This window comes from Cololabis saira, chromosome 14 (genome assembly GCF_033807715.1).
Source record: "Cololabis saira isolate AMF1-May2022 chromosome 14, fColSai1.1, whole genome shotgun sequence".
NCBI classification, from domain to species: Eukaryota; Metazoa; Chordata; class Actinopteri; order Beloniformes; family Belonidae; genus Cololabis; species Cololabis saira.
This window is the reverse complement of record NC_084600.1, coordinates 11,191,752-11,209,972: the sequence shown is the minus strand read 5'-3', so window position 1 is coordinate 11,209,972 and position 18,221 is coordinate 11,191,752. Positions and strand designations below refer to the sequence as shown.

The 18,221-nt window shown below is 39.5% G+C and overlaps 1 protein-coding gene across 3 annotated transcripts in view; it reads left to right on the top strand.

Moving 5' to 3' along the window:
- LOC133459576 (voltage-gated potassium channel subunit beta-3-like) overlaps window positions 1–13,558 on the top strand; it is a 39,699-nt gene extending 26,141 nt beyond the window's left edge. For 2 of the 3 annotated variants that reach the window (XM_061739665.1, XM_061739663.1), the window contains exons 2-14: window positions 2,314–2,357; window positions 2,449–2,486; window positions 4,197–4,276; window positions 4,495–4,539; window positions 4,989–5,033; window positions 5,110–5,153; window positions 7,269–7,355; window positions 8,114–8,199; window positions 8,324–8,444; window positions 8,535–8,629; window positions 8,752–8,872; window positions 11,084–11,172; window positions 12,085–13,558. In XM_061739665.1, the coding sequence (XP_061595649.1) occupies window positions 2,314–2,357; window positions 2,449–2,486; window positions 4,197–4,276; window positions 4,495–4,539; window positions 4,989–5,033; window positions 5,110–5,153; window positions 7,269–7,355; window positions 8,114–8,199; window positions 8,324–8,444; window positions 8,535–8,629; window positions 8,752–8,872; window positions 11,084–11,172; window positions 12,085–12,174 (985 nt within the window). In that variant the 3' untranslated portion in view covers window positions 12,175–13,558. Of the gene's footprint in view, window positions 1–1,579; window positions 1,665–2,313; window positions 2,358–2,448; window positions 2,487–4,196; window positions 4,277–4,494; window positions 4,540–4,988; window positions 5,034–5,109; window positions 5,154–7,268; window positions 7,356–8,113; window positions 8,200–8,323; window positions 8,445–8,534; window positions 8,630–8,751; window positions 8,873–11,083; window positions 11,173–12,084 lie in introns of those variants that run through there. The other variant, XM_061739666.1, reaches the window with a different exon arrangement.
- Window positions 13,559–18,221: the final 4,663 nt, after the last annotated feature.

Below are 18,221 nucleotides of genomic sequence, written 5' to 3'. Positions count from 1 at the left end.
TATGCATTTTAATCTGACTTTTTTTAAACATATACAGGACTGTCTCAGAAAATTAGAATATTGTGATTTTCTGTAATGCAATTACAAAAACAAAAATGTCCTACATTCTGGATTCATTACAAATCAACCTAAATATTGCAAGCCTTTTATTATTTTAATATTGCTGATCATGGCTTACAGCTTAAGAAAACTCAAATATCCTATCTAAAAAAATTAGAATAGTCTGGGAATCTTAATCTTAAACTGTAAGCCATAATCAGCAATATTAAAATAATAAAAGGCTTGCAATATTTCAGTTGATTTGTAATGAATCCAGAATGTATGACATTTTTGTTTTTTTAATTGCATTACAGAAAATAAAGGACTTTATCACAATATTCTAATTTTCTGAGACAGTCTGAGACAGTTCTGAGACAGTCCTAAGACTGTCCGTAAGAGGGATGGGGGGTGTTGAGGGGTGGCATCCGCTGCAAATCTGAAATGAGAGAAACACAGGAAAACACAACGGGCACACAAGCCTTTGGAATCTGCAAGAGAGAAAACAAACAAAGAAAGAGACATGAGAAAAGGCAGAGACACAAACAGCAACCATTCCAGGTCTCTAACGCTGAATCAGGACTAGGCTGCTGCGATTATCTGTCCCCCAAAACTGTGGAGTGAGTATGTAGGTGAGTGAGCAAGTGTGTATGTCTGTGTAACTGTGTGTGTGCAAAGTGAAAACAAGGTTTTACCTGAACTGTAACTATAGAGGAATGTGCATGATGTCACAGATGCGACTTCACAGAGGGTTTCGCCCACTGAGTGTCAGAGAGACTGAGTGTCAGAAAGACTGAGTGTCAGAAAGACTGAGTGGCAGCGTAAACTTTCAGTTTGAGCAACTGGAAAACATCTAAAATGGGAAAGAGCTGTTGTGCGATCGACTGTACTCATAGATTTAGCAAGAAATCAGAGTTATCGTTTTACAGATTGCCGAAAAAATAAGCTTAAGAGAGACAAATGGATCGCTGCAATTCACAGAAACAACTGGATTCCAGGCACCGAAACGTGGATTTGTGGTTCCCATTTTGTATCAGGTAATGTTGGATTTTTGGGTAGCTAACGTTAAACGGTCAAATCATAAAGTTCGGTGTCCTCATCACTTTAATTTCTACAACAAATCCTGCCTTGAAGTCGGTTCAAGCGTCAAGACTTTTGTAAGCCTTCAAGCTTTGCTTCGTGTATTTCCCCGGCGTAGAAATTAAGTTCATATAAATATCAGGAAACTGGATTTGTGGTCTAATATTGTAATAATTGCTCGGGGGTCATGTTCTGGGTCTCTGGAAAGCGCCTACAGACATATTTTGTTGTATTAGACGCTATACAAATAAAATTGAATTGAAAAATTGAAAATTGAAATATTAATGCCCATGTCCATGGACCACTGGTTCTTGGTAACTGTACGGGTCAATGTCAAGTCCAACTGCCTTTAATTTAAGCCGATAATCGGCTGTTATCCCGTCTTCTCCACTAGTTGCAGCTGTTTTTGCTGATGTTTGGCCACTCAGTACGAGTAAGGGGCCGTGGTCCAGGGGGGAAGTGACGTCGTCCTCCCAGCGGCGACAGAGGGAAGCCCCGGGCGGGTGGAGCCCCCATGACCACGGGAGGAGGCAGCCAGGGAACCCACGGTGACGGACCAGGACCCAGCACCAATCACCCGGCATGGGCCGATCATGCGGCCATTTTATTTCCTCTTCTTCTTCTGGCTTTTCTCCTTTAGGGGAACACCTGGTTCCAGCTAACCCAGTCTTTTCCTCTGTCACACCATCCAACTGCAGATCTTCTTTCACCACATCTTTTGTTTTTTTGTTGTTGTTGCTTGTCATTTTAAATCCAACAGTTTTATGTGGAAATGTACTCCAAATAACAACATACAGGACTGTCTCAGAAAATTAGAATATTGTGATAAAGTTATTTATTTTCTGTAATGCAATTAAAAAAACAAATGACAAAATATTGCAAGCCTTTTATTATTTTAATATTGCTGATTATGGCTTACAGTTTAAGATTAAGATTCCCAGAATATTCTAATTTTTTGAGATAGGATATTTGAGTTTTCTTAAGCTGTACGCCATGATCAGCAATATTAAAATAATAAAAGGCTTGCAATATTTCAGTTGATTTTTAATGAATCCAGAATGTATGACATTTTTGCATTACAGAAAATAAATAACTTTATCACAATATTCTAATTTTCTGAGACCGTCCTGTATGATACCACTTGTTTGTTTTGGTGTGCTTGAATTCTGTTGAGTTTTCCCATTTTTTCCCTTATAGGAATCTGGGGAAATCCGGCCTTCGCGTGTCCTGCCTTGGGTTAGGTGAGTTGGCTTGAAGACACGAAAAAAAAAGTATTTTTGCTTCAAATCATCAAACCAAAGCAGCCACCTGACTTTGTCTGCTCTTGATCAGGCACCTGGGTTACATTTGGATCACAGATCTCTGATGAGGTGAGAGCTTCATATGTATCTGCCTGCATGAAACTCATATTGTCCTCTCCTATCGCTCCTGTAGAAAACCTCTGCACTTTTAACACAATATTTCCATTTTCAATTCAAGACATGCTTCAAACTTGCACAAACCTTTTTTGGAGATGTGTTCTGTGCCCCTAGTGTACCTTATGGCGCTTTTCCACTAGTACCTACTCAGCCCGACTCCACTCGCCTCGGTTTGGTTCTTTTCCACTAGGGGTCTAATGTGCCGAGTAGATACTTCTCTGTAACTATTCTGCCGAGGTTCTAAGCGGCTGAGTCAGCTGTATCTGACATCATCACACTACAGGCCACCGATTGGTCGGGGGGTTGGAGTCAGACGTCTGAGTCAGGAGGAGGAAATCAGAGAAAGAGACTCTGACGGCGGCTTCTTATTCATTTTATTCAACAGGCTATTCAGATTCAGAAAACTTTATTCATCCCCGAGGGGCAATTGCAGGACAACTGAGCAGCAAGACGTTGAAAATCTCAAATAGTGCAAGAATGATGTAGAATAAAAATGAACAGGGCATGTGTCCTTATGTACACAAAAAATATATATATTATGCAAATGTCAGAAAAAAAATATACAAATGTCAGAAAAATCTACAGCAGAGTGACTGTAGTGGTATAATATAAAGTGTCACTGCAAAGTGAAGACAGTGAATATGGTGTTGGTGATCCAACTCTGAGGGTCAGATGTTCATAAACCTGGTGGCTGAGGAGAGAATTAAAAAGGGATTTAGACGTGCGATAAGGAACGACCAGATCTACCAGGAGCTTCATAGCTGCTCACGGCTCCCAGCTGCCTTTCAGCAGCGCCAAGACAAACTAACAAAAAAAAATCGCTTGAAGCTTCTCTCACTCTCACTTTTTTTTTTTTTAAATATTTTTTTATCCCTGATTTTTTCATCACCCAGTGCTCCTACCTAAATGACAGTCCTGGGCATTGCCATCCTCTACCAACCCCGGGAGGGCCCTGCACTGAGCTCAGGTCTCCTCCTTAACCTGAGGAGTGAGCAGGCCGCTCCTTTTCACCAGACAGGGTGGGGATCCTCCCCACCCTGTCTTGCGCCCCGGTTGGCCAGAGGGGGCATGTATAGCCCAGGACTGTGCATGTTTTTGTGAGGGTAGCTCACATTGCTACCCAAGGGAACACGGGGAGAACATGCAAACTCCACACGGAAACCAACCCCACCCAGGGTGTGGGCACTGAAGTCATGGGGGAACTAACACGCACTTCAGCGCCCACAGCGTCCCAGCGGGAATCGAAGCCCAGAACCTTCTTGCTATGAGACGGCTGCACTACCAGCTGCGCCACCGTGCCCCCCCACTCTCACTTTTTAACTTGATATCGAACACAAGCCGCAGACCCAGCAGCACATCTATCATCTCCTCCAGGTTCTACATCTTTAGTGTTGTTGTCTTCTTCGTTTAGATCACACAATTAAATACGTCACAGCAGCTTCACTCCAACCTCCTACTTCTGCTCCAGGTGCTGAATTGTTATGGAAAAGAAACCAGGCCGAGTTGAGTCGAGCCGAGCTGAGTTGAGCCTAGTAGGTGCTAGTAGGAGTAGCGGAAAAGTGCCATTAGTTCCTGGGTATTACCCATCACAAAAAAACCTCTGCATAAATTAAATCAATTCCCTGTCACTATCACTCACTCTCAGTTTTTTTGTTCCCTCAGATGGCTGAGAACCTGATGACATTAGCTTATGAGAACGGTGTGAATCTGTTTGACACGGCAGAAGTGTATGCTTCAGGAAGGTTGGATTTTCTTTCACCAAGCCTTAATCAAAACTGTTCCTCTCATACAGTACAGTTTCATATCTTTATTTAACATTCTTTTGAGGCAAATTCCATCTAAGGACATTGGTGTTTAGGTTTTCAACATGTGACATATTTCCTGAATGATTCAATGTTGTGTGTGAGGCAATCTCAGATTAGCAACAACCCATCACAGTCAATAATGTGTTCCTTTACAGAGCGGAAATCACTCTAGGGAACATTATCAAGAAGAAAGGATGGAGGTATATTACTCGTCTTTCCTAACATACTCACACCCATGTAAAAAGCTGTTGAACTCTATTAAACTACAAATGCTTTTGTTATCCCTAATAATCCTTCTCTGAAATACAGTACACTGCTACATTTAAATTATCTCGTGGGATTCTAATGCTTTTAAGAAAAATGTAGCTGCATGGGCCAAATAAAGACCATAAAAGGATAAGAATGTCATAATGGAGAGAAAAAAAAGTCCTTGATCATATTTGGTGTCTGAACTCACCCATTTAGCTGCCCCTGAAACACAGAACTGTCCCATCATTTATTTTCTACCGTATCACGCTACAGTAGCACTGAAAACAACAATATCTCATTCTACATTGGGAGAAGAAATGATATGACAGAAAAGCAGTTCCATTCATAAAGTCTATGCTTCAGTTGAAAGTGCTCATTCTCCCACCTGTGTCCCTACCAGGCGCTCAAGTTTTGTCATCACAACAAAAATCTACTGGGGAGGCCAGTAAGTATCACATTAAAATACTAACTCTAGGTCTTTCAACAGAGCATCAAAGTAATCCATTTCACTCACTCAACAGAGCAGAGACAGAGAGAGGACTCTCCAGAAAGCACATTATTGAAGGTAGGAAATAATCAGTCTTCTAACTTAAAATATTTAATCCTCAATATTTCTTAAATGTCACAAACCCCCCAAAAAACAATTTTAATTTTTTTTTTTTAACTTTATGCAACTTCTCAATATGCCAAAAACTAAACTCCTGCACAGGACTGCGTGATAAATCCACAAGTCAGCTGACAACAGATAACTGTACTTCCCTGCAAGTCCTGTGAATTTAAGCTAGCAGGAAAATACCGTATAAACACTGAAGGAGACAATGATCACTTGGGGTGAGATTCAGATCCAGATGTTGTTGGTTGTCTGACTGGAGTGTTTTTTACGACGGAGTATTAGGGCCAAACTAAGACAAAAAAGAAATCGGGAAATTGCAAGAATAAAGTCATAATAATATGAGAAAAAAGTCGTAAAATTACGAGAATAAAGTCATAATGTTGCAAGAATAAAGTCGTAATATTATGAGAATAAAGTCCTAATATTACGAGAATAAAGTCGTAATTTATGAGAACTCTAACAGGAAGATATACATACGTCTTTTGTGGAAGAAGAGCTGTCTGGTATAGTATAGTATAGTATAGTATAGTATAGTATAGTATAGTATAGTATAGTATAGTATAGTATAGTATAGTATAGTATAGTATAGTAGTGGTGACTGCAAAGCTAGCGGTGGTTACATCTGCTGACATTCAAAGAGGTTTTGTTGTTTCTCAGGAAACAATGAGGATGATCATAAAGATTTTCCTCTTCCACAAAAGACGCAATTTCTTCCAAGTCTGTGTGGTTCCTTCTTCGAAATAGACGCAGTCGTTTGCACAATCGTTTTAAAGTCCTTATACTGATAATAATTTGATGCTGATGTGGCAAAATATTAAGTATTTCCTTATTTGTGAAACCGATACCAAAATATAACTTCACAAGATGCTCAATATTCCTCATTTTAACACAGGGAGAAGACTGCTCTTCCTGTTAGAGTTCTTATGAATTACGAATTTATTCTCGTAATATTACGACTTTATTCTCGTAAATTACGACTTTATTCTCATAATATTATGACTTTATTCTCGTAATATTACGACTTTATTCTTGCAACATTATGACTTTATTCTCATCATTTTACGACTTTATTCTCATCATTTTACGACTTTATTCTCATAATATTATGACTTTATTCCCGTAATTTCCTTTTTTCTTTGTTTTTTTACTTAGTTTGGCCCTAATACTCCGTCGTAGTTTTTACATATGTATGGATCAAATAAATTCAGAAGCACACAGGCTGTGAGGTGAAATAAACAAAAATGTGTAAAACTGCATGAAACCATGTCAAAATTGATAGTTTTTTTCCATGTCATTTTTCAAAAAGAATCCTCCTTTTGTAGGCTCACCTTAGCTTGTTTTGCGAATAACATGCAGGTGAACTTGCCGTTTGACTGTCTCTGTCACAAATCTTCTGATTTTAGGGTATAGGAGCTTGGCACACAAAAAAAAATAAAGTGCTAACTGTCTCAGGAATCTTGGGAATCTGTTGGGTCTGTCTAAAATATCTTTTTGGGAGATTCAAAAGTTTGTTGTTGAACAGTTCGCATGCCTACTCAGAACTGTTTTACAGTGTGGTTTACAATGACACTGCAATATGACTTTTATGAACTTATATACACTTTGATACTTTGATGCACATTTTTCTTACAGGTTATATTGTGACTTTATCAGCTTTGGAGCAGAGACAACCTGTCCTCTAGCGGAGTCTCTCTTGCTTCCCCCCAGTGTCTGAAGTCATCATCACTGCCCACTATACTTTGACCGACTTCAGGTCATAAGCAAAAAAAACTCCAAAAACCAAAGACCAGATCTCAGCTTTTTTAGATTTACATTTGAAAATTACTCCAGAGTGCAAAGCTCTGACTAGACTCAGTTTATTTTTATTTAAATCACATCAGTGAAAGTGTAATCCATAAAGTGTCACATGCACAATAGCTTGTGGGCACTTGTCAAAGTGAAGTTAACAAGTATGGATTTTAGCACGGTCATTGTGGGGATATCAGGACAGAACATTGGTTATAGTTTAAAAAACACCCGTCCAAAATTAGACCTTTTGTTCGGAAAATAAACCGTTGTTTTTTACAGGTTTACGAGGTTCCTTATCAAGACTCCAGCTAGATTATGTGGACATTGTCTTTGCTAACAGAAACGACGTCAACAGCCCGATGGAAGGTCAGTTTTCATATTATCAACATAGTATGTGTTGTATAGTTACAAAGTTACTACAGTGAATTGCTTTAAATGATATACAGTAATCCCTGGTTTTTCGCAGGGGTTATGTTCCAAAAAGAACCCGTGATAAGTGAAATCCGCGAAGTAGCAACCTCTTTTTTTTTCTTGCAAGTATTATACAAGGCTTCAAATTGCGGAGATCAGCCCCGCCCCACCACGACCTGAGTTATTTGATTTGAACGGGAGAAAATGAAAAATGATTATGAAAAAAATACAATAAGTGCAGTAGGACAAATTGTGACTGCCGCGTATTTCACTGCTCTTCTGATGCCCCTGCATCCTGACTCGCTCTATAGTGTATTTTTCTTCTCAAGCCTGCGGTGCAGGTGTGTTTTTTCCAGAGAAGAACATAGTTATGGGTCGTTGTTGTCGCTCTTTTTTATTCTGGGCAAAAATATTCTTATAAACCGACATGCCGCCATGGATTATATCTGAGACTGTAATGAACGATTCATCAAAGGGTCTCGTTCTCGAGCTGCTGCTGAAGCTCATTGGCCGTTCTCAGCACTGTTGCTAAGCAACCAACGTTATTGACACAGGAAGTGAAGAAGCGGGGAGACTGTTTAGCCAATCAGAATGCAGAACATGATGCACAGTGCAAATCCGTGAAGCAGCGAGACGTGAAAGGTGAACCGCGTTATAGTGAGGGATTACTGTATTTCATGTGGGATGTTACAGCCTTATGTGTTTTTTTGCAGAGATTGTCCGGGCCATGACTTTTGTTATAAACCAGGGCATGGCCATGTACTGGGGAACCTCCCGCTGGAGCGCCATGGAGATCATGGTGAACACTGAGCTCCCACTTTGAAAATCACAATCTTTTTGTCAGCTTCTTTTAGCATTATTGACAGTACTGCCACATAAATGTTGATATAATCATAGTATTTTGTTTCTCTCTTTGGCATCAGGAGGCGTATTCAGTTGCACGCCAGTTCAACCTGATACCACCTGTGTGTGAACAGGCAGAGTATCATTATTTCCAGAGGGACAAAGTTGAAGTACAGCTTCCCGAACTCTACCACAAGATCGGTCAGACAGCCACAGTCCCACACCTTTGTTGAATCAATCATGTTTCATAGAAAGCTCATTTAGTTTTATTCACACTTATTTCACTCTCAGGTGTGGGAGCAATGACCTGGTCTCCACTTGCTTGTGGATTAATCACAGGGAAGTACAGTGAAGGTGTTCCAGAGTCCTCCAGAGCAGCAGTGAAGGTTAATTTGGTTTAACTGATACTTAACAGGGTTTTGTCTTACTCATTCATTCTCAAGGTACTTGATACACAATGCAAAGGCAGTACTGTATCACAGATTTTCTCTCTTTGTTTGGCATGAAGGGGTACCAGTGGCTGAAGGAGCGGCTGAACAGCGAGGAGGGCCGTAGACAGATGGCTAAAATCAAGGAGCTCCATCTACTGGCAGACAGACTGGGCTGCACCGCTGCACAGCTCGCTATAGGTACCACTCTGACTAACGGCTCCATTCTGCAGTCAAGGCAGAACATGTGTAGTGTTTGCTCATTTCATCATTCACGTGAGACTGGGAATTGAGACTGATATTATTCACTGCTTTTTATCATCTTTTATGTATGTCTGTGGTACAGGATGAGTTAAATTATTGATCCACGTTTGATTTTATGGATTGATTTTATGGATTGGGTATGAACATAGAAATGTAGGCAATGCATTACTTTGTGGGTCACGCAAATACCTCTTTCCTCCTAATAAATAACCTAATAATTTAATTTGGAGAATTTTTTCAGTATTTGCTATCTCATGCTATATTACCAACTAATAATACTACTACTACTACTACTATTACTGTCATTAAGCAGATGCTTTTATCCAAAGCAACATACATCTGAGACACACACATCATGGAGCAATTAGGGTTATGGCCTTGCTCAGGTGGTTCATCTTGTTGCCATTCCAGGGCTTGACTGGGGCTTGACTACCAACCCCCATGCCGGTACTAAGTTATTATTTAAATGCTCTCAAAACAAAAAAACAAAATACCATGATATCCAAAACATCCATCCGTCCATCCATTTTCCGCTGCTTATCCGTTCCCGGGTCGCGGGGGCAGCAGCCTCAGCAGAGATGGCCAGACTTCCTTCACCCCAGACACTTCCTCCAGCTCTTCCGGGGGGAGTCCAAGTCGTTCCCAGGCCAGCCGAGAGACATAGTCTCTCCAGCGTGTCCTGGGTCTTCCCCGGGGTCTCCTCCCAGTGGGACATGCCTGGAACACCTCCCTAGGGAGGCGGGACATGCCTGTAATACCTCCCTAGGGAGCTGGGACATGCCTGGAACACCTCCCTAGGGAGGAGGGACATGCCTGGAACACCTCCCCAGGGAGGTGGGACATGCCTGGAACACCTCCCTAGGGAGGAGGGACATGCCTGGAACACCTCCCTAGGGAGGCGTCCAGGAGGATCCGGTACAGATGCCCAAGCCACCTCAGCTGACTCCTCTCAATGTGAAGGAGCAGCGGCTCGACTCCGAGCTCCTCCCGGGTGACCGAACTCCTCACCCTATCTCTAAGGGAGCGTCCAGCCACCCTGCGGAGGAAACTCATCTCGGCCGCTTGTATCCGCGGTCTTGTCCTTTCGGTCACTACCCAAAGTTCATGACCATAGGTGAGGGTAGGGGCGTAGATTGACCGGTAAATCGAGAGCTTCGCCTTTCAACTCAGCTCCCTCTTCACCACGACGGTCCAGTACACCGACCGCATAACTGCGGACGCTGTCTGTCAATCTCACGCTCCATCGTTCCCTCACTCGTGAACAAAAACCCCAGAGATACTTGAACTCCTCCACCTGAGGCAGGACTTCTCCACCCACCCGGAGAAGGCACGCCACCCTTTCCCGGTGGAGAGCTGGTCCAGTGTTACACGACCGGGACGAAAACCGCATTGGCACAACTTTGAAACTACCTCTCAGTTTACGTCAGCTGCTTAGCATTTAGGGGCTCTTTCACTGTGTGCTTCATTTTTTCATTTAACCAAATCAATTCAGTGGGTGACAGATCTGAACTGCACACATCTTTTATTAAATATTCACCCTTTTGTTAAATGTGGATAATATAGTTTGGCACTGTCTTGCTCAAATAAACAATGCTTTTTCTAAGAAAGATTTAATATGGACAACGGCGTGCATTGCACCAAAACCAGATTATATTTTTCAGCATTAATGGTGCATTCAAAGATATGCAAATTATCTAGGACGTGTCCATCAATATACCCCATCTTTGAAACATTGTTTTTGTTCTATTTTAATCCAAATGCTTTTTTTCCCCTTATATACGGTGTCCAAACTTTCAATTTGTGTCATCCACATGTGAGTCTGCACATGTAGACATCAAAACCCAGTTATAGTTATAGTTCTATGGTTTACAGTAATTCATTCTATTTTAACAAAACAAAGGCTTTCTATTTCTACATTTATTTTTGTTTAAGATTTAATCCCAAATCTTCAGAAGCAAAGAGAAAAAATGCAAAATAATTCATTACAATCACTGTATTTACCAGATTATTTCATTCTGGCCATTTTACCACTTTTCTATGTTTCAGAATGAGTGAATTTGTGAAAGATTTTGTGAAAGATTTGATGTTGTCTTACATAGTCTATGACTGTGTCTAAACCACACAAACACTTTTCTCTTTCTTCTTCAGCCTGGTGTCTCCGCAGCGAGGGAGTCAGCTCGGTACTTCTGGGTGTTTCGAATACAGAGCAGCTAATCGAGAACCTGGGTGCCCTCCAGGTAAAATCTTCTTTCTCTTTTTTATCCCCCACCTCGGTATTTTTCTCCTGAGCCATAGCTGCTCACACCCAAAGATGTGTCGCATCACGAGCAATACAAGGTTACAACCAGTACTCGAGTTGTAAAAAAAGATCAGGGGGGATGGTGGATTTTATCATATGGGGACAGATAATTTGTGCTGATTACAAATAATATAATATATTACAAATAATAGCAGTGACCAAAACACCTGCAGAAATACTGCAGGAATGACATAGCAGCAGTTAAATGCAGCCTTCTGTAAGCTTGAAATATCCACTGGGCTTACATCAAATACATCAAAACACAACAATAAAAAACACTTTTCTGAACTTATCAATATGACTCTGTCCTTCACAGGATAAGTAAAATGGATCACTGCAAAAACTCAAAATCTTAACAAGAATATTTGTCTTATTTCTAATTAAAATGTCTCATTTTAGTAAAGAAAATCTCATTACACTTAAAACAAGACTCATCACTGGAAAAAACAACAATTTTCACCTGTTTCAAGTAGATTTTCACTTGAAATAAGTAGAAAAATCTGCCAGTGGAACAAGATTTTTTTGCTTGTAATAAGAAGATAAATCTTGTCCCACTGGCAGATTATCCTACTTATTTCAAGTGAAAATTTACTTCAAACAAGTTATTTTTCTGGTGATGACTCTAAATGTTGAAATAGCAGTAAAACCACATTCATTGATGAAATGACATAAGGGATGGAAAGGGGGGATGACAGTTTTACTGGGGGGATGATTTTGACCATTTTTATTTTGGGGGGGATGCCATCCCCCCCTCATCCCCCCTCAACTCCAGTACTGGTTACAACTGACAGACATGCACAAACGGAAGATCACATTTTTAAACTAATTGTCTATCGTCCTTATTTTTCAGATTTTATCCCAAATGAACCCTCAAACCATTACTGAGATTGATGCCCTGCTGGGAAATAAGCCACACTCGAAGAAGGAGTCCCGTGCTTGAAGATGCAAATCGGAGTGACAGTTGATGTTTCAAGAGGAAAAGAAAGATGAAGAAGAAGAAGACATTGGGAAACATCCCTTCTTGCTCTGCTGTATACTCAACTTGCATGTTCCCAGAAACATTAAGCTTCCATTATGTGCGCATATCCATTTTGCGCACCACACTGTATCATATATTTAAAAAAAAAAAAAAGAGAAAATCTCCATTATGAAAAAAAGCAGGTGATATATTGCTCACTGTTGATTGTTCACAGACTAATTCCGTCAGCGCAGAGGGAGACCAAAGCTGGTCGGAGGGACATTTCTTTGCCATTCACAAGAAGTTAAAACATTCAAGTATATTTGTCCCTGGTCAATCGAACGTTCTGAAGTGAAAACAAAAGCCCACGTCTGTGCTATGATGCAACTTTACCGCGTGAGCGGTGCTTTCACTGGACAAACAAGACTCCTCGCCTCGCAGCTGCCTGTTATTCTGTATAATGTTTAGTTCCCAGCAGCCAGAGAGCCAACGGTTGGTGCTCATGTTTCTAGCCTAACATTTCTCATGATGTGCATGTGACTGGTCTGCCACGCTTAACTGCTTTACAGGGTTGGGAACAGTGGATTACTTGTTTTACATCACCTGGTCTGCAGGCTGGAATCACTAAATAAATAAAAAAAGAAATCACATCATATGATTTAAAATATATAATAAGTATATGTGTTTAAAAGATGAAATAATCAGATTCTTACACACGTCATGTTAAAATATATTTAGAAATGTTAAGATAAATTGAAATGAGAGATGAACAGAGGGAGAGATTTTGGAAGCGACCTTCCCAACCCTGCTGCTTTCCCAGCAGTCTTTGCCTCCTCTGTTTGTAAACTGTGCGCATGTCCCTTTAAGAGAGAAAAAGCCCTAACAAGGTGTAAATGTGGCATGGCTTTTATAGCTTATGTAGATTTGCAGTACCCTTTTTTTGTTTGTTTTTAAAACTGTAAATGGTCCAGCAGTTTGATCACCGCCTGTACCACTGGGCCCTTCTTTAAGATGCTCCACAATCTGCAGACATGGCTGTGTCCATCCGACATAATGATTTCTGTACTGTTCCTAGACTGTTTAAGATGAAAATGTTGACATCATTTGTCACGGATGCCGTTCTAGTGAAGACTGCCACTGTTCTTGAAGCAAAGATGAAGTCGGTTTGGAAGTGTATGCAAAGATTACTGGTCATGTGACAAAGATTAGGACACACTGTGGTGACCCTGTAGTTTTCAAATCAAATAGAAAATCAATTTTAAATGTCTGAGTTTCTCAAATGGTCACTTGGGGTAAGATTTAGCAAATGTATTTTTTCTTTTCTTTTTTTGTTGAAACCTGAAAATATAGCTTCTCTGCTCATTTCTCTTGGCGTAGTCTTCTGTATGATTCATTCTCTTGACTCTTCCACACAAACACTCTTTAGTTGGTATTGATTTCATTATCTTGTAATGTAAAGGAGAGATTTGTTATTTTCTTAATTTCCTATGGAAACAGCACATTTTCTAAAAAAATTACAAGTGTTTTTAATTGAAGCTGATTTAGTTGATACAAGGATCTTGTGCACTGTAGATACATTTTTCTGTTTGCCAGCGACTTAACAAGAAAAAAGGTTACATTTATGGATCATGAACGATTTCCTGAAGACGATCTTGAGGCATCGCTTTCTTCTGTGACTTTATGATGATCTACAGTATCTGAGTGTATGTAGACACTTCCATCAAACTTTGAAAGTGTAACTTTGCCTGCATGTTTTATATTTGACCAACTTGGAACAACTAAAAACCAAAAACTGAGAAGGGATGACTTAAACTTACAGAAGAGTATTAGGGCCAGGCAGGAGAAAAATAAAAATATTAGAGGAGGAAGATTTTTTTTTCATTTTTTATCATTCTTGAAATGTCAAGAATAATGTTGAAGTACAATTTTGAGAATAAAGTCGAATTGACTTTACGAAAAAAGTCGAAATGTTGAGAAAAAATTCAAAATTTGATGACGATATTGATTTGAAACACATATCACACATATGCAGTTGCAAAACTTCAGAAAGTACCCTTAACGTTCCACTCCAAGGATGTTAGTTAGTTAGTTAGTTACGGCTGCTGCTGCAGAGCTGTCAGTTGCTCTCCTAACTGGATTTGATGGAGGAGGAAACATTTCCACTTTATACACCAAATTGTATTTCAACTTTATTCTGGAAATTTCAACTTTATTCACGAAATTTAGACTTTATTCTTGAAATTGTATTTCAAAATTAATCTCGACATTTCAACCTTTTTCTCGAAGTGCGCAATAAAAATAAAATCTTTCCCTCTCAAATATTTTTTCTTCTGCATGGCCCAAATACTCTTCCGTATAAACTGAATGTATCATGTATGTTGCTAAAAAGCAATTTAAGTGACAGAGCACATGACAGCTATTCTTTCTTTTTTATGTGTTTCAAGCTGTTACACAAAAATATGCAGAGTAGTCAAGGAAATATTTACATTGCTCTTTAACCCACAACATGGTCAATAGACATTTCCTGGACACGCTCTCAGAAAGGCAGATACAGTTTTGTACTTCATGACTTGAACATAAATATCTGGAACAGGGAAATCGTAGCTCGTTACACTGAACCTTTCTGCTCCCTAAACCGCCGGTGGTGGCAATTAAAACATCCATCCATCCATCCATTTTATACATCCGTTATTCTTCTACATCCTTTGGGTTGTGGGGGTCTATTGGAGCCTTTCCCAGCTCATTACAGGCAAGAGGGGTGCAAGTAAAACAAACACCTGAAATTCTTTCAACGACACCTTTATCTCAGCGTGGTTCAACAGTCCCTGATAAAGCGGTGCTTTGCAAACATTACAAATTCCAGCATTTATCTAACTGATACAGGCAGATAACATGCAGTATTATCAGTATTATGCAGAGTCAGGTCCTCAGAGAGGTCTATCAAGTTCACTTCCTCCAGTTGTGCATTCACAGAAGCTCAAATTTTAATGGGGATGAATGGAAATACCCTGTAGTGTCAAAAATTTTTAAAAATATAGACAATGGGAGCAACAGGAACTGATGTTTTCAGCTGTTTGAATGAGCTCAAATAGCTTCGGTACTTATTGAAGATCCAACCTGATCTCACAAAAATCCGTGAAATGCCCACGACCTCTTACCACTATTTTCCGTGGTACCAGCACGGAAAGTGGTCAAATTCCGTGTGAGCATCACCATAGAAATTTCAAATTTAACTGATCGAATGCTTTTTCTGCATCTAAAGATATAATAGTAGTTTCCTGTTTATTGATACTTGAATAATCTATAATATTAAGTAATCTACGAGTGTTAGTAGAAGAATGTCCACCTTTAATGAAACCTGTTTGATCCGGATGTATAACAGAAGGGGTGACTCTTTTCAGACGTTTGTACTTGAACATTATTCTCGACACTTTTTCTTGACATTTCCACTTTTTTCTCGACATTTCGACTTTTTTCTCGAAGTGCATAATGAAAAAAAAATCTTCCTCCTCTAAAATATTATTTTTATTTTTCTCCTGCCTGGCCCTAATACTCTTACGTATCTTTCACATCCCTTTTTGGAAACAGAGTTGTTCTGTTAAATATTTTAGGGTTTGATTAATGTCCCCTGTCACTCATTTGTGAAGAAACCGGGCAATGCAATTCCGTATTTCTGAGTTAGATCAGAGCCTGACTGGCCTGCTGTGATTCTTACATCGCTCATAAAGCCAATAGATCCTGCGGGCTCCACCATCATTCAGACATTCAGCTTCTCACAACAGAAAACATCTGCGACTCAGAGACTCACAGCTTTTCTGTTCCCGGACTCCCACGTGTGATCAGAGTGACGGATGAAGCATATGTGCAGAAAAATTGTGACTGCTTCGTCACCCAACAATGTCTGAGAGAAACAGGATTCACAACCCAATTCATCCGTTGCATGAGGAGTCAAGCAGGAAAAGGTGACGAAAAACAGAAAGCGATGAACCAACCAGTTGATAAGCACATCTGAGATCTACAAGCCCCCCCCCACATCTAATAAACCACACTTCACGCTTTGCTTGGATATTGTTTTTTCTCACAGCTGAAGGATTACATTAACGAGCAGACCCAGCGATGAAACTCTGCACATACTTGAGCTGCTGCTGTGAAATAGTCTGACATTTCCTTCAAACGGTGTGATCTGGAGCTGGATAATCTGAGCCAGTAAAAGCAGAGCACTCATGCATTTACTAGACTTCCTTTTTAAGTCTCACTCCAGCAGTTATTAAACCCATAAAACCAGAGGTGTCAAGTAACGAAGTACAAAAACTTCGTTACCTTACTTAAGTAGAAATTTTGGTTATCTATACTTCACTGGAGTAATTATTTTTCAGACGACTTTTTACTTTTACTCCTTACATTTTCACACAATTATCTGTACTTTTTACTCCTTACATTTTTAAAACAGCCTAGTTACTCTATTTCATTTCGGCCTTTAAAAAAAACTATCCAGTTAAATTGCTCCATCCGGATAGAGTGAATTTGGTTGTGGTTGTTTCAGATGTTCTTGTCCAGTTTTGTTCTTACATCCGTTCCCTCAGATTCCTGCAACTAAACTTGGATGTACATTCCAATAAAGGTTAGGATAAATGATAACATGCCTCTGAAGTTTGACTTTTTGTACCATTACAATACTTATAGGCAACTAGTCATCATATCTGCTGCTCTCTGAAACACATGTTAATGCTCAATAGTACACATATATGCTTCTTTAATATATTTGCATTATACTAAGATGCATTCATTTTCAATGGCTTTTTTCCCCCTTACATTACTTTTACTTTTATACTTTAAGTAGTTTTGAAACCAGTACTTTTATACTTTTACTTGAGTAAAAAACTTGAGTTGATACTTCAACTTCTACAGGTATTTTTAAACTCTAGTATCTATACTTCTACCTGAGTAATGAATGTGAATACTTTTCACACCTCTGCATAAAACGTATGTGTGCTCCTCAAAATTGTACATTTTTCCCATTTTAAAAGTATTTGCCACAAAAAAACCCAACCCTGCCTGACACTTTCTTTTCCTTATTTGATGAATGAGGATATATGAATATGTTAAACTGGTCCTCCTCACATCTTCCCTCCCAGCTGATGCTACTGGTCTGCCCTGCTCCTCTGAATCTGCTCCACTACACCATGACCAGCTTCAATTCTGGGCTGATTTAGCTGTAAATGTCTGAACCACAAAAAGGCCGGTGGCCACAGCTCTGTGTGTCAAAATTGCAGACTCATAGCTTGAGTGCAGAAATTGTTAGGCAGAGCAGGGAAGGGGGAAAACAGGCAAAATAACAGAGCTGCCTGTTGCCTGACATGAATGCTCAAAACTCACAGTGCCTCTAAAATGATTTGTTGGAAGAGAAAAATACTTTTTTCATTTGTACTGGGGTCCGATTTGTGAAGCAGCTCTCCCAAAGAAAAAATAAATAAATGAAAAAGAGTCAACATATGATCTTTAGAGGAAGATTTAAGCAGGACGTCACAGCACAAATCCGTAGCTGGGTGAGTAAATAAGGACTCGTGTTTTTTTTAATTATGTTTAGTTGCTGTACAGGACTGTCTCAGAAAATTAGAATATTGTGATTTTCTGTAATGCAATTACAAAAACAAAAATGTCATACATTCTGGATTCATTACAAATCAACTGAAATATTGCAAGCCTTTTATTATTTAAATATTGCTGATCATGGCTTACAGCTTAAGAAAACTCAAATATCCTATCTCAAAAAATTAGAATATTCTGGGAATCTTAATCTTAAACTGTAAGCCATAATCAGCAATATTAAAATAATAAAAGGCTTGCAATATTTCAGTTGATTTGTTATGAATCCAGAATGTATGACATTTTTGTTTTTTTAATTGCATTACAGAAAATAAAGAACTTTATCTCAATATTCTAATTCTCTGAGACAGTCCTGTATGTGTTACACCTTGGAGCATTTTAGATTTCAATCAACCAAAATCCAATGGGAGTAGGCAAGAACG